We start from the raw sequence: 27,178 nt of genomic DNA, 5'->3' as shown, positions 1-27,178 counted from the left end.
AAGTTGAAAGAAGGGCTTCTTGTTTTGTATTATCGCGAAATAAGGAGAGTGGCACGGATATTACATGGGATTTGAAGTGGTAATCATTTGAAAAAGGGGTTTCGAGACCTTTTCACGAAATTTCAGTTAATGGCTTTCTCCTCCGAATACGAAGATATTCTGCTGACGCCCACCTATCAAGGAAGAAATGATCATTGTAATAAAACAAGAGAAATCAGAGCTCACAGGGGAAGATTTAATTGTTTGTTTTGCCGCGCACTGTTCGAGAGTGAGAGGATAGACAAATAGTCTGAAGGTGGTCGATGAACTCTCTGTCAGGCGGGTAAGTGTGAATTGCAGAGTAGTCGTGCAGTTGGAGGGAACGTGAAAAACGAGAAAGTCTGAGAATCAGATGTAACCAACTACTCAAATGCTAATAAGGCAGTGTTTTAGTATATGTCTAAAAGATAAGAAGATAATAATAAAAGTATAGACCTATATTGCAATTGTAATTTATATTTTGGTTTTCGGTTTCTTAAGGTATGAGATTTTATAAAAATCCTAATATGACAAAACAAAATGTAAATAATTTTCAAAATCAGTGTTACAGATAGATTCTGGGACACATTTTGAGAAACCATCTGACAAAAATTTTAAAAATTCTAGCTTGTGCAATCAAATGCACCATCGATGGTCTTTCCTTTGTTTGTCTGGAATATCCGTGCACTTCAGGTGCCAGTATCTGGTCTGCGAGAAGAGGGAAAATATCGAACTGTAGGTGGTAAAGTGCCACTCGATAAGTCAGACAAGTCGCTTTTTTCAGCGACTGCTTAAGGCTGTGACGCAATGCGCTCCTCACTTGTAGCCGTCAATTTTTGACAGCTGATATCATCGGCCGGGGCGAGGTTTAAGTGTAGAGGACCTGTGAAGCGCGCACTGATGTGGGGTATATAAGGAGCTGCCCGGTGGGGTAGAGGCACACCGCCGCCATGACGACTCTCAGCCTACACCTCCTGGTCCTGGCCGCCACAGTCATCGCAGCTCAGGTGAGGGACTGTCTAAGCTCTGCTTAACTCCAGAAGTAGCCAAGCAATGCTGCTGCCATTTGTTGAGCTGTCCTCGGCGTGGCGAGACGCTAGATTCCTTTGCGCCAAACTTTCGCAGGTGTGGACAAGTACAATCTCCACATCATCTTCACGTAGGCATTATTTCATGTCTGTGTTACATGAGAGCGATAATCTTAGCGAAATCATTTACTGCTTCCTGTATCTTTTATAATATTTAGAAAATCAGTTACCATGCTATTCAGTCTGTACATTAACCAAGTTGTGAAGGAAACCAAGGAGGAATCTGGAACGAGAAATAATGCTCAGGGACATGAAACTAAATTTGAGATTTACCGGTGACACTGTGGTTCTGTCTGCGTCGGAAAATGGCTTGGAAGAGCAATTGAATGGAGTGGATCGTGTCTTGAAAAGATGATGTAAAATGTATGAAATGAACATCTACAAAAGTAAAACAAGGGTCACGGAATGTAGACGAATTAAGAACTGTTGATAAAATTATATAAGGAAATGGGACACTAAAAGCAGTAGATGAGTTTTGCTATTTGAGCAGCAAAATAATTGACTATAACCCATGGAAACAGGAGATATTGAATTTCTGAAAAAAGAGACATTTATAAACATCAGATATAAATTAAAGTGTTGGGAATTTTTTTTTTCAAGGTATTTGTGTGCAGTGAAGCCTTGCACAGTAGTGAAAGTTGGACGATAAGCAGTTCAGAGATAAAGTTTTTCAAATGTGGTACTACAGTAGAATGCTGAAGACTAAATAAGTAGATCTAGCAACTAATGAGAAGGTACTGAATCGTACCGGGAAAGAAATAAATTTACACTGAGGTGACTAAAGTCATGGGATAGCGATATGGCCGGCCGCGGTGGCCGTGCGGTTCTAAGCGCTCCAGTCCGGAGCCGCACTGCTGCTACGGTCGCAGGTTCGAATTCTGCCTCGGGCATGGATGTGTGTGATGTCTTTAAGTTAGTTAGGTTCAAGCAGTTCTAAGTTCTAGGGGACTGATGACCTCAGAAGTTGAGTCCCATAGTGCTCAGAGCAATTTGAACCATTTTGAACCTTCACTTAACGACCGAGAACAGCGGCGTTTACGTAGAGATGTCAGCGCTAACAGACTAACAACAATGCGCGAAATAACCGCAGAAATCAATATGGGACGTGCGAAAAGTATTCTTTAGGACAGAGCTATGAAATATGGCGTTAATGGGCTATCGCAGCAGACGATCGATGCAAATGCCTTTGCTAACAGCACGACACTGCCTGCAGCGCATTTCCTCGGATCGTGAACTGTCGGTTGGACTCTAGACAACTGGAAACCGTGGCCTAGTCAGATGTGTCCCGATTTCGCTGATAGTGGGGTTCGAGTGTGGCGCAGACCACACAAAAAACATGAACCTTTATTGTCAACAAGGCACTGTGCGAGCTGGTGGTGGCTCCATAATGGTGTAGGCTGTATTTACATGGAATGAACTGGGTCCTCTGGTCCAAATGAACCGATCATTGACCGGATACGGTTATGTTCGGCTACTTGGCGACCATCTGCATCCAATTTTTTTCTCTGCCTGAGAGCTTCGTATTAGTTTTTAACGAATACAACTTGAGAGACCACCAACCACACACGTGATTTATTGTTTTCACTGTTTGCTCCCTTGATCTCGATTTTTTGTCAAAAGGTCGGAATGAAGTGAGTCACACTGTAAGCTACCTATCCATCTTTGCAACTCGGATTACATAAAGTCAGGAGTAATTATCAAGGGTGGGTACGAGTGCAGGTAAATACCGGGCTACACATCACTTCTAGTGATATGCCGTAACTGGTAAGGGGTGGTGAATATTACGCTTTAAGACTACGACATAAGTTAATGACGTCACGGCACATTATGCAAAATGGCGGTAAATATTAACGTAATTTAGGGTGTTTGACTGACAATTCAGTATGTGGCTAAATTAATGACGTCGCGACATATTATGGAAGGAAATCTTTTGCAGTAAGGTGCAAGGCTCAAACATATTCATTACAAAGCATGACATTTTTCCTAAATTTGATTCTTGCTAATTAATACATGTTTAAGCTTATGCTAGTCCACCCATGCCTCTAGGTACATTGCACACGTCCGTCACCTTAGTGAGGTTAGCCTGGTGGGAATACCTAGTAGCCCGCATCTCGTGGTCGTGCGGTAGCGTTCTCGCTTCCCACGCCCGGGTTCCCGGGTTCGATTCCCGGCGGGGTCAGGGATTTTCTCTGCCTCGTGATGGCTGGGTGTTGTGTGATGTCCTTAGGTTAGTTAGGTTTAAGTAGTTCTAAGTTCTAGGCGACTGATGACCATAGATGTTAAGTCCCATAGTGCTCAGATCCATTTGAATACCTAGTAGAAAAAATGAAATGAAATGTCGCGTGGCTGGGGTCTCCTGTCGGGCCGGCCGAAGTGGCCGTGCGGTTCTAGGCGCTGCAGTCTGGAACCGCGAGACCGCTACGGTCGCAGGTTCGAATCCTGCCTCGGGCATGGATGTGTGTGCTGTCCTTAGGTTAGTTAGGTTTAACTAGTTCTAAGTTCTAGGGGACTAATGACCTTAGAAGTTGAGTCCCATAGTGCTCAGAGCCATTTTTTTCTCCTGTCGGGTAGACGGGTCGTCCGGCGCAAGTCTTTTTAGTTGACGCCACTTCGGCGACTTGGGAGGCGATGGGGATGAGATGATGAAAACAACTCAACACCCAGGAAACTGATTCATACCGACAGGTATTTACGTGATACCAGTTGCCCTCCACCTTTCCAACGTGCAGCAGTCCTTCGGACCTTGGTTAAACGAGCATATGCTGTCTCGGATGCTGAAAGTTTACCACAGGAGCTGCAACATCTTAAGGACACGTTCAATAATAACGGCTATACGGACCGACAAATTCGACGTGCTTTTGAGTTTGGACCTCTACCTGAGCCTTCTGAAGACACCTTAGGTCTGTGGCTTCTCTTCCGTGCTGGGAATGTGTCCGCCAAGATAGGTAGACTTTTGAAGAAATATGAGATCACATGTGTTTGTCGTTCGCCAGCTAAGATCCGAGCACTTCTTGGCTCTGTCAAAGATGATCTAGGTTTGAGGAAGTCTGGCGTTTACAAAATACCGTGTGAGTGCGGCAAAATTTACATTGGTAAAACTATTCGCACCGTCAACGACAGGTGTATTGAACATAATCGCCATACGCGATTATTACAACCAGATAAATCTGTGGTGGCTGAGCATTGCCTTTCAGAGGGACACAGGATGCTATGCAATGAGACGCAAGTAGTTGCAAATGCTTCTCGGTACTGGGATTGTGTTTTAAAAGAATCTGTTGAAACCAGACTAGCGGATAATATCATTGACCGTGATAATGGATACCCGCTAAGTAAAACGTGGAATCCTATTTTATCAGACATGAAGAAACAATGGCATCTGAATCGGCCGGCTATGAATAATAATTTGTAACGATATATCGTTTTCACCAGCATTCACCACCGGAGGCGCTGCAACTCTTTTTGCGCCAGGGGGCAGCAGGAATGATTGAGCGCGTGCGCACTGTATCTAGCGCATGCGCTGTTGTACTTCCGATGCATATAAAGGTGCAGTCATTTGCGAGTGGAATCAGTTATCGGCGAGAGCAGCGTTGTTTTTCTCACCTGATGATGACGGCCAGGTGGACTGCTGAAATATTGTGCTCAGATGACAGTTTGATCCGGCTGGAAACCCGACAAGAATTTGATATACTAATACGCCGGGAAAGTTTACATTATCACAACACAACACCCAGTCCCTGAACGGAGAAAAACTCGATCCAGCCGGGAATGGAACCCGGGCCCATTTTACATAGCATTCGGCCGCGTTGACCACTGAGCTATCGACGCAGACGCCTGGTAGAAATATCACAACTCGATATATGAACTCCTGCTAAGTAATCGCTAAGTTACTACCGAATCTTAAAACGAGCTCCTCCTCGTATTGGTAAAAATAACGTCACGGCATATTTCAGTACATATTAACGAAATTTATGACACTAGTGTGTAAACTGACAACAAAATTCTGAGGTTTACAAATTTCCAAGACTGTCAACCAAAGACATGCGTAAATTCGGTGTGTACGAGGGTTGTTTTTTAAGGAAGGGCCGTTCGCGCGTAGAGTCCCGCAGTTCGCGCGGACGCCACAACAGGCCACCGTGCCACTTGCCGGTATCCTTCCCGTTCACACTGATGCAAGTTGCAGCTCTGTAGCTGACGTGTACGCATCGCTGTGCTACTTTATAATGTTTACGATTATTGAATCACCCGCCGCGTGTGAGATACGGTCAGTGATACGTTTTTTGACCGCGAGAAGCCTATCAGCTGCAGAAATTCATCGTCAGTTAACAGAAGTTTATGGCTTGAATGCAATGAGTGGCGTCAATGGGTTAGAGAGTTTAAAAATGGCCGTCAAAACGTCCATGACGAAGAACGCTCAGGCCGGCCCTCTGTGATCACTGATGATTTGGTGGCTGCAGTCGGAACAAAGATTCGTGAGGACAGAAGATTCACAATTTCCACTCTTTCTTTGGAATTTCCACAAGTTTCAAGATCGGTTTTGTGCAAAATTGTGTCTGAAAACCTAAACTTTAAGAAACTGTGTTCTCGGTGGGTACCCAGACTCCTCACAGAGGACCACAAAAGGAAGAGATTTGCCACTTCATTGGACTTTTTGATTCGTTACGAGGAAGAAAGGGATGACATGTTGAGTCAAATTGTCACTGGAGATGAGACATGGGTATCGCATATCACTCCCGAAAGCAAGCGACAATCGATGGAATGGTGACACACAACCTCACCCGTCGAGGTCAAAGCCAAACAGACGCTGTCCAAGCGCAAGATTATGGCAACTGTGTTCTGGGACCGGCGCGGTGTTTTGCTAGTGGACTTTATGCCACGAGGAACGACAATCAACTAAGATGCCTACTGTGCAACTCTAAAGAAGCTCCGCAGAACAATTCAAAACAAAAGGCGCGGCAATCTTGTAACCACCCCACCGTAATTTAAAAGAAAAAAGACAAGGACAATACTTAATACAAATGGGAGCCGAGTGTAACCTCCCTACAAAAATTTAAATGAATGACAATATTATTTAAGAATACTAATGGACATTGCGCTAAGCGTAACCTGCCCACAATGAAATGTACTGTCAATGGCAACAAAAAATGTGAAATTCGCAATCTGACTCAAATATAAATTCCTCATGAAAAATTAAAGTCCATTCAGTGATAAGAAAATTTAATTAAACCGAAATATCGGTCTTTGGCCCTGTGTAAAACAATCAGAATTAAAGTCTTACCTCAGAATAAATGGATGTCACATTTCTGCTCTTGTTGTTGCGCACCGCTTGGAGGAACTGCATTGCAAATAATAATATTCTCTTTTTTTGTGATTTTAGTGAAATTTTTCTTCAAAAGAAGTGGAATGAAATGGGAAGTGCAACGAAATCTTTACTTCAATAAAAAATTAAATTTTTGAAAAAATGCTTTTGAAATAAAAATTATTATTGGGGGACTTGTTGGAGAATAATTACAATAAATAAATTTTTACATTATCTAATGATTATATTAATTAATGGTATACCTTATTCACCATCTTGACCAGTGTTGCCGACCGCCTACATCACACAACCGCACTGGGCTGCTACTACTGACCGACCGCTCTGCATGACGACTATTAGCGTACTGCACGCGACGACTACTGACAGAGTACTGCTCTGCAACTAGACAGAGCTACAGACTCGCAACGACTACTCGACAGACTCGCAACGACTGACTGACAGACTCGCAACGACTACTCGACAGACTCGCAACGACTGACTGACAGACTCGCAACGACTACTCGACAGACTCGCAACGACTGACTGACAGACTAAGAACCGCTCGCAACACTAGCGCGGTCAAGCGCATACTCTCTGGTCACAGATGCTACAATGCCTCGCCATCGCTGCTATGTTACATACGTGTTTCATAACCCTCCACTGGGGGGGCAAAAATTTGGCAGCGATGGTGAGTCATTTAGACTTGCCAAGCGCGGCAAAATTTTTCTTTAATTAACAAAATTCTACAACTTACAGAATATTTAAATGTTGTGCACACGCACTAAGTACAAAATATATCAGACAAAGACAAAATGTGAGTACAAAACATAGTAGCAAATCAGAAAAATGTATATACAAATTATTTGACAGATAACAAAGTGCACAGGCACTGAAAAAAAAATTCTTTAGCATATTCAGAACAAATAAACAGACTGGCAAAATATTATGTTGACAAGTGACATGAGTGCCCATGCACTGCAGTTGAGAACATATCAGTAATTGATGAAATGTATGTACAATTAGTAACAAATGACATAAGTGCATTCGCATTAAAGTATTGAATATACATAATAGTAGAAATCATATTGAAAAATGAGAAAAGTGTACAGGCACCGAAGTTCAGTAGAAAACATATTAACGCCTAACAGAAGTGCACATGCACTGTAGTTCAGAAAATAAAAAATGTATATACAATATAAAAGACAAAAGTGCACATATACTGTACTTCAGAACAAATCAAAAAAATGTCTTTAGCATTTTGGCAATAAATAAACATAATAGCAAAAAAATCATGTCGACCAGTGACATAAGTGTACTCGCACTGGAGTTCACCGAATTGAAAAAAATGTATAGCCATGAACATAAATAATGTTAGCAAAAATGATTTTCACTATGTGACAAGAATTAGGATAGGAAAGGGAAGGATTGCATCATGGTTGTAGCACTTTAGATTGCACACAGCTGTTTTGAAAGTCCATATCTTTCCACAGAAGTACAACACCAAGTGACACAACTTGAAGTTCTTTTCCCATCAGAATTTATCAGTGTAGCCAAGACACTGAACTGTCGTAGTAATGTTCCATGTTTTCATTTAGGCAGTACATTAGGTACACCAAACAGTGGGACCATAATAACGTCTTCATCGCTCACGGTGGTGGACAGCATGTCGTGTCAACACCACGCTCTTACAAGGCACACCAACGTAGAATTAGTGCAAAACCAAATATAGTGCTCCATGATCACTAGGATAAACAGGACAAATGGACATTGCAGTAATTCAGGGTAGTTAGCTTATGAGGAGAAGGACATTATGTCACATAATATTGACAGTTACAGTCTTCATTAATAGTTTGCGGCATTCATAGCCCAGTTATTGAACATTTCTGTACCAAGTATGTAGTATTACAGAAAAATGTTCATGAATTGTTTTACATAGAATCAGTAACCTTCTTTTCCTAGTTACAAAGCATTATTAAATAATCGCATTCTTTTCAGTTACAGAGTATAATTAAGAATCATTAACCTTCTCCTAATTACAGTTAATTAATCATTTGTCATTCCAATAAAAATCATTAGCCTTTTCCTAATTACAGTTGATTAATCATTTGTCGTTAATTATTTGTCTAATTACAGTTAATTAATAATCATTTGTCATTCCAATAAAAATCATTAGCCTTTTCCTAATTACAGTTGATTAATCATTTGTCGTTAATTATTTGTCTAATTACAGTTAATTAATTAATCATTTGTCATTCCAATAAAAATCATTAGCCTTTTCCTAATTACAGTTGATTAATCATTTGTCTAATTACAGTTAATTAATTAATCATTTGTCATTCCAATAAAAATCATTAGCCTTTTCCTAATTACAGTTGATTAATCATTTGTCGTTAATTAATCATTTGTCTAATTACAGATAATTAATTAATCATTTGTCATTCCAATATAGTAAGAATTATTAGCCTTAATTAATTACAAAGCATTATTAAACAGTACCATAGTTAATTAATTATGTGTCATTACAATCTATTAAGAATCACTAGCTGGCATCATGGGTAATCGTATTACAATAAACAGTGGCGGTCCTTGGCCAGTTACAAAGTATATTTAGTAAGACAGAATAATGTTCATCAGAAGCCTTAATTGAAAAGGAGAGTCAATTATTGGCCTAGCATTAACATAATACATCGAGTGATACAAATTATTGGCACTCATTGGCCATTAACCAAAACATGAAAACTCAACATGGAAAAAAAAGGGCTAATTAATGGCATAATTAATAACAATTCGTGGAGTGACATTAATTATTGGCACTCAGTGGCCAGCAAGTATTGAATAGAATCATCATTCAGTATTATTCAGATTATTACGAAGTCATTATTAAAAATCAGTTAATTACAGTCAAATCATTAATAATCACAGGCATTATAAGTAGTATCATTACAATAAACAGTGGCAGTTATTAGCTAGTGACAAAGCATTATTTTGAATATAGTCTCATTAAGAGGTCATTACTCAAGTGACATGCTATTCAGAGTTGATCAGTATTATTCAGAATTATCATTAACTAGTGACATCATGTGGGACTGGTAATACATTTTTTTTTTTTTGTTAGCAATGCATTGCGTTGGGATCGATAATTGATTGCTGAGGCATAACACTATTTGCTTTTGACCTATTGCTGCAAATGAGGATAGGTAACGTCATTCGTCATGAGTCAGCTGTAGCAAGATTATGTAACAAGGCAGTACATGTGATCACATTTATAAACGATAGACACAAATGGGTAAAAATATAAAAATGCAAGTACTAGAACAGGTATAATAAGTAACAGGTTTAGTAAGTATCATGAAAAAAAACTTCTCCTGGAAAAATTACAAAAACGGATTATTGACCTGAAAGAAGAAACGCACACTATGCTGAAAAGTAGTGAACTTCGAATTAACAGGTAGTGAAATGTGTATAAAATGTGCTCCATAGCTGTCCTTTCCAAAACTTTCCGTCATCCTACTATGCAATGTAACACCTGCTGTCAAAGCAAACTGCAACAAATACTTAAATAACTACGTAGCATAAATGCATAACTTCAACACTATCCTCATCTGTAAAGAAAAAACTTCATTATCAATATCATCATAACTTCACTATTATCATCACCTGTAAAGAAAAACTTCATTATTCATAATACCATATCCTTCATCATTATTCATCAGTACTCATTATCATCTGCAAAAAATCACTTCGTTACTCATTACATAACTATTCCTTATCTCTAGCATATTTCATCACTAAAACTAAGATGTGTAGTTCTCTCTGACAGCCTGCATCAATCACCTTGTATTCTGAAAGAAAAAATTAGTTAAGACTGCTATTCTGTGATGAGTATAGTATATTCTTGTTAATGTTTGTTAATCCTGATCCATTTACTCTTCCTCATAAAGTTATTGCATCTCCTTTCGTTTATTCCGTAGGTGAAATTCCCATTTACGTTAAATTTATTTCTTAGAATCATCATTCCTTTCTGAAATTGATGAACAAAGATTAATGTCCTGCATTTAAATCATATACCCACTAGATAATGACTGGTTTATGGTAACATAATTAACCCTACAGCATAACATGACAGAAAACGTAATATGTCAAAAACATTGACAGTGTTCAAATGCAAAAATATACACAGAATAATACAATGCAGCAGCAAAAAAAAAAATGTAAAACAGTCACGATGTTGAGATGTCATAGGGCAAAAAAATGTCAACGTCGACTGGTGTGTGTTATATCTTAACTATTTCACAGTGCATATAAACAAAACTTGAAAACAATCATACACACAAAAAAATGGAAAATGTGCACGGTCTGATGTGTAACGACAAGAAAAGCGACCTGCTAACCTTACCTTGCCGGGCACTTGCCAAGAAAAAATACGATAATCATCAGTAATTAGTCAGGTGAATTAATTGCATTAGTAAATGACATCATAGTGTGTTGAATCATACAGTGGTTTCACTCAATAAACGGTTTAATGTTTGAGATATGGTGATTGCCTTTCGATTTTCTGGTTCTCAAAGTTTCGACGTGTACAACATTGGGGTGAGGGATGCTGCGAATCCGATATGGACCTGCGTATAGAAGTTCAAATTTACTGCACTTACCTTTTAATTTACTGGATAAATAGTGTGTACGTATCAATATCTTCTGTCCAACGTGAAAGTCGCTGCGTGTACAAACCTGTTTTTGCTGTCTTCTCCGGCGCTCTGCGGCACGTTTGATGTTGTTCAGCGCAATGTCAATTATTTCGTGGTGTCGTAATCGACGAGATGTAGGAAATGTTATTAATTCTTTAATTTTGTTAGGTGGTTCAGCATTTTTCAGTATAACAGACGGAGATAGCATAGTGGATTCATTTGGTATGGAATTAATTACATCTTGGAATGAGAGTATGTATGTATCCCAATCAATATGTCTTTTGTGGCAGTATATTCGGCACAGCTTACCAATTTCTTTCATTAATCTTTCACAAGGGTTCGAAGAAGCGTGGTACTTGGATATATAGATCGGAGAAATGTTTCTGGCTCGTAACATGCGTGTCCATACGCTACTACGAAATTGAGATCCATTGTCAGAAATTACTTTCATTACATGCCCTACATGAGATAGAAAATGTTTTACAAATGCTTTCGAAACAGTTTTAGCAGTAGCTTTGCGTAATGGAGTGAAAGTAACAAATTTTGAAGTAAGCTCAACAGCGACAAAGATGTAGCAAAAACCTCTGTTAGTTCTGGGAATCGGACCAAAAATGTCTACAGCGGCCATATGTCTTAATTTAACAGGTATAATGGGATATAATGGAGGAATATGTGAAGTGGTGTCTGATTTAGCTTTCTGGCAAATTTTACAAGACGCTAAAACTCGTCGTATACGTTTCTCCATGTTGGTAAAGTAACAGTTCTGTCTCAGTATAAGAAAACATTTTCTTGCTCCGTAATGTGCGTAACTTAAATGAGTGTACCAAATTAGTTTGTTAACCAGTTCGTCAGGAATGCATAATAACCAATTGTTGCTGTCAGGATGAGAGCGGCGAAACAGAATGTCATTGCGTACAGTGTAGTGGTTCCTAATCGTAACATTATTCTTATCTAGCCAAAGGTGTTTAATTTCTTTCCACACATTGTCTTTATTTTGCTCCTTTGCTATGTCCTGTAATGACGATGAAATAAAGTTTTCAAATGCAACTTGTTGAATGTACATGACACTGAAATTTGTTTTGCAGAAGTTGGTTGCTACGTCTTGCTGATTGTTGCCGAGAGAACGCGATAGTGCGTCTGCTATAACATTTTGTGTGCCGGGAATGTGAACAATCGTAAAATTAAATTCTTGCAAATAAAGTTTCCATCTGCTTAATCTGTCGTGAGTAAATTTAGCTGAAAGCAAAAATTGTATTGCTCTGTGGTCTGTGTAGACGGTGGTATGTCTGCCATAAAGAAAGTGCCTAAATCTCGTAAAAGCCCATACAACACATAATGTTTCAAGTTCTGTAACGGAGTAATTTCGTTCAGCAGGTGACAGAATGCGGCTTGCAAATGCGATGTTTTTGATTACAATTGAACCATCTTCTTCAATTTCCTGGAAAATGTGTACGCCTAAGGCGGTGTTGGAACTGTCGGTGGCAATGGAAAAATTTCTAGTAAGATCTGGGTGCGATAATAGTGGTGCATTCAACAAAGCATGTTTCAAATAACATTCTCGTGAACAAAATTCTGCGTGTCAAAAGTAATGTTTGCGTTACTGTAATATGCAATCTGTGCTGTATCTGGTTAAAATTTATCGTACGTGTTATTATTTACGAGAGAATGTTGTGGCATATCCACTATACGAACTGTTCTGTTATTTCTTACTGACGTGTTACGCTATGGATGACACCTATTGTCTGTTCCATTCATGATTATTTGTTGTTGCTGATGTTATTGCTGCTCATAAGATCGACTGTTATTAAATGTACGCTGAAAATTGTGCTCATCATTTTTACGTCTGTCATGATAGTAATTTCCATAGGGCGCATTGCGATGCGAATTGAAATGGTGTGTTGTCTGTACGTAGTTATTTCTTTGCTGCCATGCGTTACTATTTGTTAGAGCTGGGACTATACGTGCACGCGGCGAAACATTAAAGTTTGGTTGACCTTGTAGACTGCATTGTTGGTTAGGTATGCTAAGCGGCTGACTTTCATGCTATTGTGGTGAAAAACATCTATTGTTACAAAAATATGGTTTCTATTGCTGATAATTTTACACATACTGATGATTACGATTTTATCCGTTATTAAAATTACGCTGGTTCTGGAGTGCCTAATGAAAATTGTCACATTCGGTAAAGTTTGTCACATCGGGTTTTCATTACTCGTTTCTTAATACTAGGTAGAGCAATAGTTAAAGAGCAGTTTGGATAGATATAAAGGATAGTAGAAGAGAAGGCAGCAGTGCAGAAAACTAAAGATGAAACAGCACTACTACAGCTCGGGGCCCTATGCTCGCTACGGCACATATTCATTAAAGCGTAATGAATCCCCTGAGGTCAATTACGCACTGCAAATAAATTTTAGCTTTTGCGTTGCAGGCAATGGCGGTAAAATTCCAAAAGCAAATCGCTGTATTCTTGCTAATTCTAATTTCTGCATAATACGCAATGCTGATGAAAATACAATAGCAAATTGTCGCATCAGGTTCAAAGCTAGTTTCTGCATTACAGGCAATAGCGGTGAAGGTACAAGAAGAAATTGTCGTATATCGCTCAAAGCGTGTACCTGTGTTCTGTCATTATTAAATTCCTTACATTTTCTTAAAAATGCAAACTGCTTATTATCAACGTTCTCGTCACTGAATTTGAGAACACGTTCGGGTTTGTGTGTGAATCTGTTTGTCTGTGTCGTTTCGTACTTCAAGTTACGTAGCTTTTCAGATTTTAAGTCGCGTGGCTTTTCGGATTTTACGTCTCGTAGTCTCTGTAAATTACTCACATTATACGCGCTGCGTGACTCTGACAAATGTTCATAAAGTGGCGTCTGTTGTGGTATGTTATTAACTGAAATGTTTTTCATCTCTGTTACTTCTTGTTGTAAATTTGATAACTTCCTACGTAACGTGTTGTTAGATGAATCGATCTCATTAATTGTCTGCTGTAAATTTTGAAATTCAGGTGTTTGGATAAATGAAACCGGTGCAGTATCGTCTGATTTATTGTCATTAGTATTTTCGATAACATCAATACGACTGGCCAATTCATCATATTTTTCAGTCAGTATTTTAACCTGATCATCGGTTTTAGAATCAGACGCATTAATCTGTTTTTGCAACTTGCGCGTAGTTTCGCTCAGTTTTTTAACATCAGCTTTGATAACATCACAATCCTGTGTTAGATCTAATTGTTCGAATCTATCTGTCACTGTTTGAATATTTACTGTGTGTGTATCTGTTTTTAATTTAAGATCAGAAATTTCATCCCGTAATTCCGCGTTCAACTGTTCTATGGTGTTAATTTTGTCGGACACTGTAGTAATATTATTGTCTACATACGTCTTCGCTTTCGCGAATATTTTACGTTTGTCCTCTTGTCTTTGTGCAGTGATTGTTTCCATGACTTGTCGTTTTACTTTGTTTTGATCCTGAATAAATCTGCGGAAACGCGTATCACTGTTCTGTATGTGCTGATTAAAGCGCTCGTTAATCTGAGTGTTCTGCTGTTCGAATTTCGTGTCTATCTTTGCGTCCATAGTGCGCGAAAGTTCTACCGTCATTGCTCTAAACTTGTCCCGTAATTGTGCAGCTTTTTCAGAACATTGTTTAGCGACTCCGCTAATTTCGTCTCTGAGTGTTTCTGTTGCGACTGTTTGCATTTCTCTTAATTCTTGCGCAACAGATTTAATTTCTACGCTATTTTTTTGTGAACACGCCTCAATTTCCGTGCGCAACTGTTCCTTAGTGTCATGACACTGCGCGGCAACGGCTCTAATTTGTTCACTAAGCTGTCTCGAATTGTCGTCAAATTTTTCATTTTGTTGTCTGACCTGTTCACTAAGTTGCTTGAGGTTTTCATTCTGTTGTTTGTTATCTTCCCTAAGTTGTCTAAAATTTTCATCATTATTGTCAAGTTTTTCATTAATTTTATTAAATTTTTTATCCTGTTCACAAAATTGTTGTTTGAGCAATCTTGCCATAATTTGTTCAAAGCCAAAGTTAGCGTTTATACTCTCTGTGCTGTTTAGTGGTGGATCTGGAACTCTCTCGCTTACTGTAACCATTTGGTTATTCTGTATTTTAGAAAAAGGTTTGCCAGTTAGACATACACTGTCAGACATTATTTCGGAATTAAATAAATCCGTCGTACTTTCACTACACTGACCATTTTCATTGGAAAAATTTGTCTGTACATTACTTGGATTTTCTAAATCGGGTGTGTTAAGTTCGGCAGCGCTCATTACTATAGAGCGTTCTGCGTCACCAATTGTCGTCAAATTAACAGACGAGACAATTGAGTTCGTTTGTTCATTATCAAGGTAAAAGTCATCATTAGTGGTTGTAATGCACTGATTGTTAGTGAACGCAGGATTGTCATCATTACACTGCGTGTCACATGTCCTATCGGTAAAGATGTTTAAATCGGTAGTTTCGTTCGTAATACCTCGCGATACACTATTCACAGTCTTTCGCGGCATTTTTACAGTAGTCACAATTATTCAAAAACAAATAAGCACAAATGCAAAAACAACACACAAATACAACAAAGCAACAAATTGCCGTTGACCTGTAGAGAGAAAGTCACAATATTATTAAAAGCGTAGCGCCAAATCCTAATTATATCTAAGCAAATAAGAGCAGATATCTGACTGTTGCTCAAAAGACTCTCAACGAAATTCGATCCTGGACTGGGTGTCGCCAAGTGTAACCTCCCTACAAAAATTTAAATGAAAGACAATATTATTTAAGAATACTAATGGACATTGCGCTAAGCGTAACCTGCCCACAATGAAATGTACTGTCAATGGCAACAAAAAATGTGAAATTCGCAATCTGACTCAAATATAAATTCCTCATGAAAAATTAAAGTCCATTCAGTGATAAGAAAATTTAATTAAACCGAAATATCGGTCTTTGGCCCTGTGTAAAACAATCAGAATTAAAGTCTTACCTCAGAATAAATGGATGTCACATTTCTGCTCTTGTTGTTGCGCACCGCTTGGAGGAACTGCATTGCAAATAATAATATTCTCTTTTTTTGTGATTTTAGTGAAATTTTTCTTCAAAAGAAGTGGAATGAAATGGGAAGTGCAACGAAATCTTTACTTCAATAAAAAATTAAATTTTTGAAAAAATGCTTTTGAAATAAAAATTATTATTGGGGGACTTGTTGGAGAATAATTACAATAAATAAATTTTTACATTATCTAATGATTATATTAATTAATGGTATACCTTATTCACCATCTTGACCAGTGTTGCCGACCGCCTACATCACACAACCGTACTGGGCTGCTACTACTGACCGACCGCTCTGCATGACGACTATTAGCGTACTGCACGCGACGACTACTGACAGAGTACTGCTCTGCAACTAGACAGAGCTACAGACTCGCAACGACTACTCGACAGACTCGCAACGACTGACTGACAGACTCGCAACGACTACTCGACAGACTCGCAACGACTGACTGACAGACCCGCAACGACTACTCGACAGACTCGCAGCGACTGACTGACAGACTAAGAACCGCTCGCAACACTAGCGCGGTCAAGCGCATACTCTCTGGTCACAGATGCTACAATGCCTCGCCATCGCTGCTATGTTACATACGTGTTTCAATCTGACAAATGGAGTTTTGCTCCTGCACGATAACGCTAGGCCTCCCACCTCTCAAAAGACTCGGGATTTGATTGATTCTTTTGGCTGGGAAGTTATGGACCATGCACCATACAGCCCCGACCTTGCTCCTAGCGATTTTCACCTTTTCCGGTATCTGAAACACCATCTTGGCGGGCAGCGCTTCAATGACCATGATTAAGTGAAAGCGGCCGTGAACTCTTGGCTGTCGGAGCAGGCGGCCGAATTCTTTGAAGAGGGAATTAAAAACTTAGTTGTACGGTATGACAAGTGCTTAAATAAACAAGGCAACTATATAGAAAAATAGGTAAAAGTGTGTAGAATCAGAAAATAAAAGTTTTTTTTTTTTTACGAAAGTATTTGTATCTTTTTTAAAAAATAAAAACGGCCCTTACTTAAAAAACAACCCTCGTATAACAATTAGCGCACTGCTACAAATACAAACCCAGATTACCTGGAAATCGACCCTGCTTTTGCTTAATAATGCGGGTTGGATGCACCAATTGGGATGCCTGCAGGTAATGTAACTTCTTAATCGGCCGCGAGCGACAGAGCTCCACGTGAGCAGTCACTACTGCGCCAGACCAACTCCCCCGGAATGGTAGAGAAATTTGCATTGTTTAAACAATATGTATGTGTAACCGCCTCTGATGCGACCGACCTAATGGCTGGCACAGACGACACTGCTACGAAATCGAACATTAAGGGAGGGGTCATCTCTCCCCTACAAACCAGTAACCCACCAACGTCACATGGTTACCGGTGGAAATCTGTGGGCAACTTTGCAAATACGCGTTGCTAACAGTTTCAGCGTCTAGCGCTTCCTTTGACAACAACAAAGAAGTTCCCCCCACCTGCCCCAAATGATCTCATTTTTTATGCTATGGCCTATCAACAACACCGGGATCAGCCATCGCTCCCAGCAATATAAAAAGATACGTAATTACAATTCACCCCCCACAAAACGATATTTAAACAAATAAACTCTTGTTACATCACTCCTTTATTGCCGGCCGCTGTGGCCGAGCGGTTCCTGGCGCTTCAGTCCGGAACCGCGCTGCTGCTACGGTCGCAGCTCCGAAACTTGCCTCGTGCATGTATGTGTGTGGTGTCCTTAGGTTAGTTAGGTTTAAGTAGTTCTAAGTCTAGGGGACTGATGACCTCAGATGTTAAGTCCTATAGTGCTTAGAGCCATTTGAACCACTTTGAACTCCTTTATTATTATTTATGTGTGACGTCATAGTGTGTGTTAAAAAACTGGCATTATTAGGTCTACAACATCGCTTCTGCCATTCTGCAATAGATGACAGTGGCGGCAAGTGTTGGTGCAGGTGGTGGGTTGTAAGAGTCATACAATAAGCTTAGGCATTTGTAAATTTAACGCCATCAGAACACTAGTCGATTTGTGATTGCATTATAAAGTTATTCTCGACTGAATAGGTCAGTTTACGAGCCCAATTCTCGTCATTTGGGGGAAGTTTTAATTTTCTGCTTTAAGATGAGAAAATCTGCGGCCGAAGCTCATAAATGCTGGCTGTGACCTATGTGTCGCACCTTTTAGTGACAGGACGTGCAGAGAATGGGCTTCAATGCATCATGAACGGTGATCTTTTCGTCGAAGACGGGCATAACGGTGGAAGGGAGAAGGTTTTGGATGCTACTAAACCGACGGAAAAAATGACATGAAATCGTTATCAAAAACAGATGATACAATTGTGCGAGCACTGGAAGACAAACGGTCACAACAGACGCATGACAATACTCTATCCCACGTCGCAAAACCCGTCAAAATATACTTGGAAACGTTGAAATGGGAAGTCCTACCCCACCCGTCGTATTCTCCAGACATTGCTTTCCCTAATTACTGCCTTTTTCGATCAATTGCACACAACCTGACTGTCCAGCACTACCGATCAAATGAACAATTGCAAAATTAGATCGATTCATTCATCTCCTCAAAAGACATGCACTTCCGCCGCCGCAGGATTCGTGTGCTGCACGAAAGATGGGAGAAAGTAATGGCCAGCCATGGTCAGTACTTTGAATCTTAAATTATCTGAAAGTTTTTCACAATAAATCCTCGAAATTGAGAAAATCTGCTTAAACAATGCTGTAGACCTAGTACAATGATCTCACAAAGTTTTCTGTGTGCACTTCAAAGCATGACCTCAACCACATACGAGACGTCTGAATGTTTAATAAACTGCGTAATGCATTACCTAACAGTAAATGCCCACTTGCGCCCTGACCACTTTCATATGAAGCACGTAAATGCCTGCCTAAGTAGCACATAAGGTATTAAATAAAACAAATGCCTCTTGCCGAGTGCTGGGCCGGACACATCTTTCACTGACTCGCAGCACTCCCTGCCACGTCGACAACCATCTGAGAAGTCAAGCGTCCCACTATACCCTCCATATGAGGTGTGTGAGAAAATGAACTACTTTTTAACCACCGAAGTTTCTATTTTTTCTGAACAACAACATTTTCCCCTTCAAACCCCTTCGGCAGCTGTACACCAGCGGAGTCGTCGTTCTAAATATTGGTAGCAGCGCTGAAAGGCTTCAACTGATAGGGCCTTTAAACATATCGCTCAATTCTTTTGAATATTCTCTCCAGTTCCAAAATGACGTCCTTTTACGATATTTTTCAATTTCGGGAAGATGTCACAAAGATTCAGATCAGGTAAATAGAGAGGCTGTATAACAACGGGAATAACTTTTGAAGTCAAAAATTCCGTCATGGAAGTGGCTTTCCGACATGGGGCGTTGTCATGATGGAACATCCACTTATCTGCAGTGTCCAGACTCACTCTATTAGCCCTTCTCCTGAACTTTCAAGGACATCTTTGTAAAACACTTGGTTGGTAATTTCTACTGGAGAAACAAATTCTTTGTGCACGACACCCATACCGTGAAAAAAAGCAAATCAGCATTGTTTTGATTTTTGAATTGCTCATTCGAGCTTTTTTCATCCGAGGAAGTGTCTCAGTGTGCCACTCATTTTGCCGCTCTGTCTCAGGATCGTACTCAAAAATCAAGGATTCATCAACAGTGATCAGACGACTGAGCCATTCGTGGTCATTGGCAATCTTATCAAGAAGATCAAAGCACACGTTTCTTCTATTGTCCTTCTGCTCAGTTGTGAGGTTCTTTGGGCACCATTTGGGCACAATGACGCAACACGTTCGACGTTTCCGTCTGCTTTATAGGTTGAAGGTCTGCCTGTGGGAGGTACGTTTTCGACGTGTTCTCAGCCTTCCAAAAATGATTTGTGGCAGGGAAAAAACATGTGCTCTTGATAAGGACTGTTCCTCAAATGCCTGTTTGAACTTTTGAAAAGTCACACTCGCGGATTCCCCAAGTTTAACACAAAACTTGATGGAACAATGTTGGTCTGCATTCCGCTGTTTCATTTTCGCAAGACGCAACAAAAACATGACTTCACTGATAGTGCTCTCAAAAATCATGGGGTGGCTTTACAGAGTTAAAAGTCGGTCTGAGCACCTGGAATGGAAGAACACACAAGTCTACACAAGTAGAACACAGTGTTGCCAGATCGCACGCGGTGTTGTCAGTTCATTACTTTCTCACACACCTCGTATACATTAACCGTCTAGCTAGCGTAGAAGACCCAGCTCAGCCTCGAACACTAACGCATTGTGATTCTTCAGTTTCTCGCGGCGTATTTCTTGCTCGAACTGTCCACGGGTGTATTGCCGGTCCACTATGAGCCGGCAGTACACCCGTGGACAGTTCGAGCAACTTACGCATTGGCTGTCAGTAACTGGTGAAAAATGTGCTACGCAAACTGATGACAGGGGATCACCAATCTGTGTGTAATATTAATGGTCCAGAATTTCATTCACCGGCGCGAACCAGCCTTCGCCAGATAACTCATACCAACTCTTAAGATGGCCGCCATCTAGAGGAGCCACTCACTGAGATAGAGATCTTGTGTGCTCTCCAAATCAGTCACCGAACGCTGTATGAAGGTTACCTTAAAAATTACTTTCAATACATGGTTCACGTACGCCGTTGAGCGCATCTTTGAGCTGCTGGATTTACCCATAGAGACTTAGTAAAAAAAAATACGACAGCATCCTGTGTAAAACGAAATGCATTATTTAGTAACAAATGCATTCCTATATGTACTCGATGCAAGAAAATCACGAGGTGTAAAATACTGGACGATAAGATTTTAACACTAACCCTCCTCTCCACTGGTTCTCATATACCATTAGAGCTCCGACACCGCCACATCTACGACACTGTCACTGAAGATGTACAAATCAAGTTAAGGGCCTGATCTGCCTTCGTAAGTCAGTAGATAGGTTACTACTAAATCTTTTTTTCATTCTCCTCTAAGGTTATAAATACGACAATTCGTTTGGAAACTGTCTATAATCCTTGCATGTGATGATTTCCTCTTATAGCTAGCAATCTGATTGGTAATTTGATTCAGGGAAATATGTTTAACATAATTACACTGACGGAAAAAATTCCAACACCAAGATAGAATGTAGAGTAATGAAATATTGGGAACACATTTGTCTGGGTAACATATTTAAGTGATTAACGTTGCAAGTTCACAGGTTAACGTAAGTGTGAGAAAAACCATTGCAAATACGAAATGTTGATACATTAATAACCGGTGTAACTGCCAGACTGTTGAATAGAAGCGTTCAAACGTCCTTGCATTGTGTCGTGCAGGTGCTGGATGTCTGTCTGTGTGATTAAATTCCGTGTCTGTTGCATTTGGCCGATCAATACAGGGATAGTCAATACTTGTCGTTGACGACTCTTCAGTTGTCTCCCACTGAAATTCCATATATTCACGATTGGAGACAGATTTGGTGACTGAACAGGCCAAGGCAACATATCACACTGTGGAGCACGTTGAGGTACAACAGCAGTATGTGGGCGAGCTTTATCCTGTTGGAAAACACCCCATGGAATGCTGTTCATGAATGGCAGCACAGCACGTCAAATCACCACCAGACTGACGTACAGTTTTCTGTCAGTTTGGTGGGATAACTACGAGTGTGCTCCTGTCATACGAAATAGCACTGCAGAGTATAGCTCCATGTGTAGGTCCGGTGTTTCTTGCACTCAGGCAGGTTGGTTGCACGCCCTTAACTGGACTCCTCGTAACGAACATACGGCCACCACTGGCACAGAGGCAGAACCAGTATGTATCAGAAAACACAACAGAGCTCCACCCTGCCCTCTAATGAGCTATCGCTTGACGCCACCGAAGTCGCAATGGTGGTGGTTCGGGCCCAGTGGAACGCAGGCTACTGGGTGTCTGGCACGGAGCCGTTCTTCAAGTAACTGGTTTGTAACATTTCATTGTTTCAATGTAGTGCCAACTGCTGCTCAAATTGCTGGTGCACATGCAGTGTTATGTTTCAGAGCCGTATACCGAACACAATGGTCTTCCTTCCCGATATCTGGAACCGGGCGACCGCTACGGTCGCAGGTTCTAATCCTGCCTCGGGCATGGATGTGTGTGATGTCCTTAGGTCAGTTAGGTTTAAGTAGTTCTAAGTTCTAGGCGACTGATGACCTCAGAAGTTAAGTCGCATAGTGCTCAGAGCCATTTGAACCATTTTGAACCTTCCCGATAGTACCACGGGGCCGTCCGAAGCCCGGTCTTTTTGCGGCCTGCATTCTCATGATCACCGCTGCCTGCAGTCGTACAGTCGCTACGTTCCTGACAAGTCTTTCTGCAGAAGGAACATCCAGCTTCTCGTAGCCCTATTACACGACCTGCTTCAAACTCAGTGAGGCGCTGATAACGGCGTCATTGTTTTAAAGGCATACTTGACAGACAACTCTACGTCCAGTTCAAAGGTAAATAACGCGACTGTTAAAGCGCGTATTTAAAGAAAACCTGATCTGCATCCTCATAGTGGCGTTACTAGCGCCACTCTTATGTGACTGGCGCGAATTTTGAACAGACGTCATCTTTCAGACGTAGAAATACGCCTGCCAACTTTCGTTTGTCTCGCACAACGTTACTTGGTGTTGGGGTTTTCCCCATCAGTGTGTAAACCATATCTATTTGTGCAACCTGGTATATGTCTCAGGCTGACGAGCAGTTTACGTAACGTGACATTTTTACGTAACGCACATTGAAAAACGCGTCGAATCATTTCCCCAAAAGTATAAGTGATAAATAATTATAAAACAGACTGATCATAATGAGTAATCATGGACATTTTATGACAATATTGACATTCGCAAGGCATTGTGGAATTACGACACAATTGCAGATATAACACCATCTGTTACAGCATTAGAACAGCACCTTACAACACAAATCGACATCACGAATGAACCAGTCACACCACGAGATTTTTGTCCGTAGTGTCATTATGTGTTCTATTTTTATTTTATTTATTTATTTATTTATTTTTGTAGTAATGCCCAGAAATGCCGTCATGCTCACATGAGAAACTTATTATCCACACATGGTGGTTCCTTAGGTTAGAAATACAGATGCAAACTTCAATCTAATCTTGCAACTCAGTCTGCTGTCCATCCTTAAATTCGATGGACTTTGATCTCCCAATGGGTTTTTCTTCCACCATACGATGAGAATCACGAAATCAATCACACGTCCCCTCTCGAGAATTATTACGCTTATGACTGGTAAATGGTTATTTTTCCTTGACCAAAACACCTCTGAATCCGAATCAGTTTAAACTGTGGTATGCATGTGATAATTATAGATGAGATCAGTCCAGATGGGCGACATCACTTCCGGTTTGAAGTACACACTGTTCTGCGTATCAGACAGGTAATTTGTAATAATGGATTGTGTGAACTAGCTCATCTCCACTTTCTCTGTGCTCTACCTCTACTAAAATAAAAAAATCGTCTGCATATTAAGGCAGCACAAATAAACCACTCTTTTGGAAGAGGTGTTCTTATTACCACACGAACTTCTCGACTGATTGGTGATAAAAGTACATAAAATTTCATCACAGAAAGGTCTAGGACAGGAATCGCATTTTTTTTTATTTTAAAGATAGAATTCTGATGTGAAGTCACACATATATCGCTGCTTCCCATCTACGCTGCTACAAAGAGAGAGCTAGTGAGAAATATCTCTCTCGCCAACACATAGTAGATATGTAGCAGGGAGCAGGACACAACCCCCGATCAAGAGACACAAACCACAGCAGAGAATATGGACCTGACGCCAATAAGCAGCAACTCACCAGAATATAGTCTATATTAATCTTAATTACGTATCCCCAATTACTTCCATAAATAAACGTTTATCGAAACCGCACACACTCTAAAAAGTTTCATAGATAGTTGTCTATGCCTGCTTGACACATTGACTTTTCGGTACCTAAATATTTGCCTTCAAGATAGGCAGCTTCAAGAGATCTATAGCTGTTCTTCGCGTTCTCAGATTTACTGTCCCTAGAATTTTCCATGTCGTTAACGCAAGCAAAAAACCTTTGGGCAGATATTGTGCCCATACTGATTTTGAAATATTATTTACTTATAACGAAAGACAGCCAGTAGTACAACATAAAATAGCACCAAGTTATAGTCTAAAGCAGAAATGTGACCATCGCTGTTTGTTAGTTCCTGTAATCGGTTTCCAGGTTAAATAAGAAAATACAGACATATAGAGCACAATTTCGTAACCAATTATCGGTCTTCATTACCCGGAATGTGAGTACATCAACACAAGTCAACAGTATTTACTTTAATTACCTGAAAGATGCCGTTTTAGATCCCAGATCAGTCTGTGTCAGTACTCGTAAACTTATTGAACGAACACTGCGTTTTAGTAAAGCGACATTATCAGAATGTCCACTAATAGCAAAATTGCCTTACACTGATGATTATTCATACTAAATCAAAAACTGTTGGTTAGATGTCATGACAACACTTCCCATCTTGTTATCTTCTGGTCATACCTTGGAAATGTGATTGAACTGTTAATCCAGTTACACCAGTCTGTGTGTGCCGCATGGACAGCCCAGGGACATGGGGTGGAGAGCGTGGATCCAGCAACAACAAGCAACATGCATGTGTTTTGTTTGTGTGCGTAGTGCTACACCAAACATGCATACTTAGCGACGTATATTTGTTATATTATAAATTCTGAAGCCTACAAAAAATACGAGATGCTCCTCTCAAGCTGACAACTGTAGGGAAGAATGTGATAATATTATCCTAGCATGGAGTGTCATCATTATGTACGGGTGACTGTCATATCTTTTTAAGTAGAACTAAAATACATACTTTTTTATAAAATAATACGAACAATTTAGACTTCGACCGTCCATTCTTACTTCATCCTGCGATTATCTGTAGTTGTAACAAACGTCTCAGAATACATTATTTTACACAAGCACACCAACTTCACAAGCACAGAAACTGCATAATTCCATAATAAATAATTAAAATTATAGACAGATAATATTTTGCATTAGACCCCCATAGATCAAATATAGTTTCCAGAATGAGATTTTCACTCTGCAGCGGAGTGTGCGCTGATATGAAACTTCCTGGCAGATTAAAACTGTGTGCCCGACCGAGACTCGAACTCGGGACCTTTGCCTTTCGCGGGCAAGTGCTCTACCATCTGAGCTATCGAAGCTGTGACTACCGGGCGTGAGTCGTGCTTCTGTAGCTCAGATGGTAGAGCACTTGCCCGCGAAAGGCAAAGGTCCCGAGTTCGAGTCTCGGTCGGGCACACAGTTTTAATCTGCCAGGAAGTTTCATATCAGCGCACACTCCGCTCCAGAGTGAAAATCTCATTCTGGAAACATCCCCCAGGCTGTGGCTAAGCTATGTCTCCGCAGTATCCTTTTTCTTTCAGGAGTGCTAGTTCTGCAAGGTTCGCAGGAGATCTTCTGTAAAGTTTGGAAGGTAGGAGACGGATACTGGCAGAAGTAAAGCTGTGAGTACCGGGCATGAGTCGTGCTTCGGTAGCTCAGGTGGTAGAGCACTTGGCCGCGAAAGGTAAAGGTCTCGAGTTCGAGTCTCGGTCGGGCACACAGTTTTAATCTGCCAGGAAGTTTCAAATTAGTTTAGTCGATGATTCGTTTCGGTAGCAAAGGGTTACCCTTTGCTACCGAAACGAATCATCGACTAAACTTTTCGGTACCTTCAAGATGGCAGCACTTTCAGACATACCATCTAAGCATGGATGTAATCACACACTACTGTGTGTGTGTGTGTGTGTGTGTGTGTGTGTGTGTGACAGATGCCCCACGACCAAGGATATAGTGGATGTGATTTTTTTCTGTACGGATGGTGGTGTGGTATTAACGTAATTACAACATTAATTTGTTGTTTACAGATACCCGCATGCTGATCCTCTCGTTACTATTTACCATAATTTTGGATAATATTTCGAAACTTCACTAATTTAGTCACACACTGCATTGTCATAGTGTGTTACAGCATAAATTACGTTAATTTTTACCATCTTTTTGCCCGATACATCGTACCGTCATTAATTTAACCTCACACTGAATTTTCACAGTATCTCACACATTAAATTACGTTAATATTTTCCGCCATTTCACATAATATGGCGAGATGTCTAATTCATGTCATGGCTACAGTGAAGCATACAGACGTGCGTATCTGAAACCTGGTACAGTAGCTCACAGCGAACGACAGATTGAAACAATAAGAATTTCGTACACTTTCAAAAGTTTACTAGGTGGGGGTGTAATGAATTCATCGGCCCTAGTATTCGAACGAACTAATGTGAACCCGAATCTGTACCATGACACGGAAACTGACCATCTCATCGAACGACAAACGTTAAATTTGAAATTGGATAAATACACGTAAAATATCTGGAAATGTTGCAAATATTATTACGCCGAGCCTTGCCATGCAAACTATAACCTCGGCAAGACTTGGGTATGATCGACAAAACTTGAATTCAGTTCTTCTTTACGCGTTATTCAACCACAGCGGTAGCTCTGCAGCTCGAAACACCTGCAGGAAGCTCCAGACAGAATGGGCTTGACAGTTCCCGGCGAAACCACGAGGCATGTTCTCCTCTTATTGGCTAACGTTACAGCTCGCCACAGTGTTTCACCCGAGGCCCACGAGGAAGACAGGCCGTTGCACATACGTCACAGCACGTGATACTGCACGTCTTACGAGCGCCAGCAGCCGTCGCCGGCGGAGAGCGAGTGACTATTTAAGACGAGTTTAATAACTCTTGATTGCATATTTAAATGAACGCAAGTACTCGATAGCACACGACAATGTCAAGACCTTTAGTGAGTGCCTTCTCAATTAAATACTGATTTCCCGTGGGCCCTGCAAGGAGCCGAGCTTTCGCGAAGTGTTGTGGACAAGCCGACTAGTGCGACGTAGCATGGCCCGTATATCTCGGTGGCTCCCGA

General features: G+C 40.5%; 1 protein-coding gene across 1 annotated transcript in view; it reads left to right on the top strand.

Moving 5' to 3' along the window:
- The first annotated feature begins 945 nt into the window (after positions 1 to 945).
- LOC124622544 (brachyurin-like) overlaps positions 946 to 27,178 on the top strand; it is an 83,463-nt gene continuing 57,230 nt past the window's right edge. The window contains exon 1 of the mRNA XM_047148281.1: positions 946 to 1,025. Coding sequence (XP_047004237.1) covers positions 969 to 1,025 — 57 coding nt within the window. The 5' untranslated portion in view covers positions 946 to 968. The remainder of the gene's footprint in view (positions 1,026 to 27,178) is intronic.

Source organism: Schistocerca americana, chromosome 7, assembly GCF_021461395.2.
Source record: "Schistocerca americana isolate TAMUIC-IGC-003095 chromosome 7, iqSchAmer2.1, whole genome shotgun sequence".
NCBI classification, from domain to species: domain Eukaryota; kingdom Metazoa; phylum Arthropoda; class Insecta; order Orthoptera; family Acrididae; genus Schistocerca; species Schistocerca americana.
This window is presented reverse-complemented; position numbering and strand designations above follow the sequence as displayed.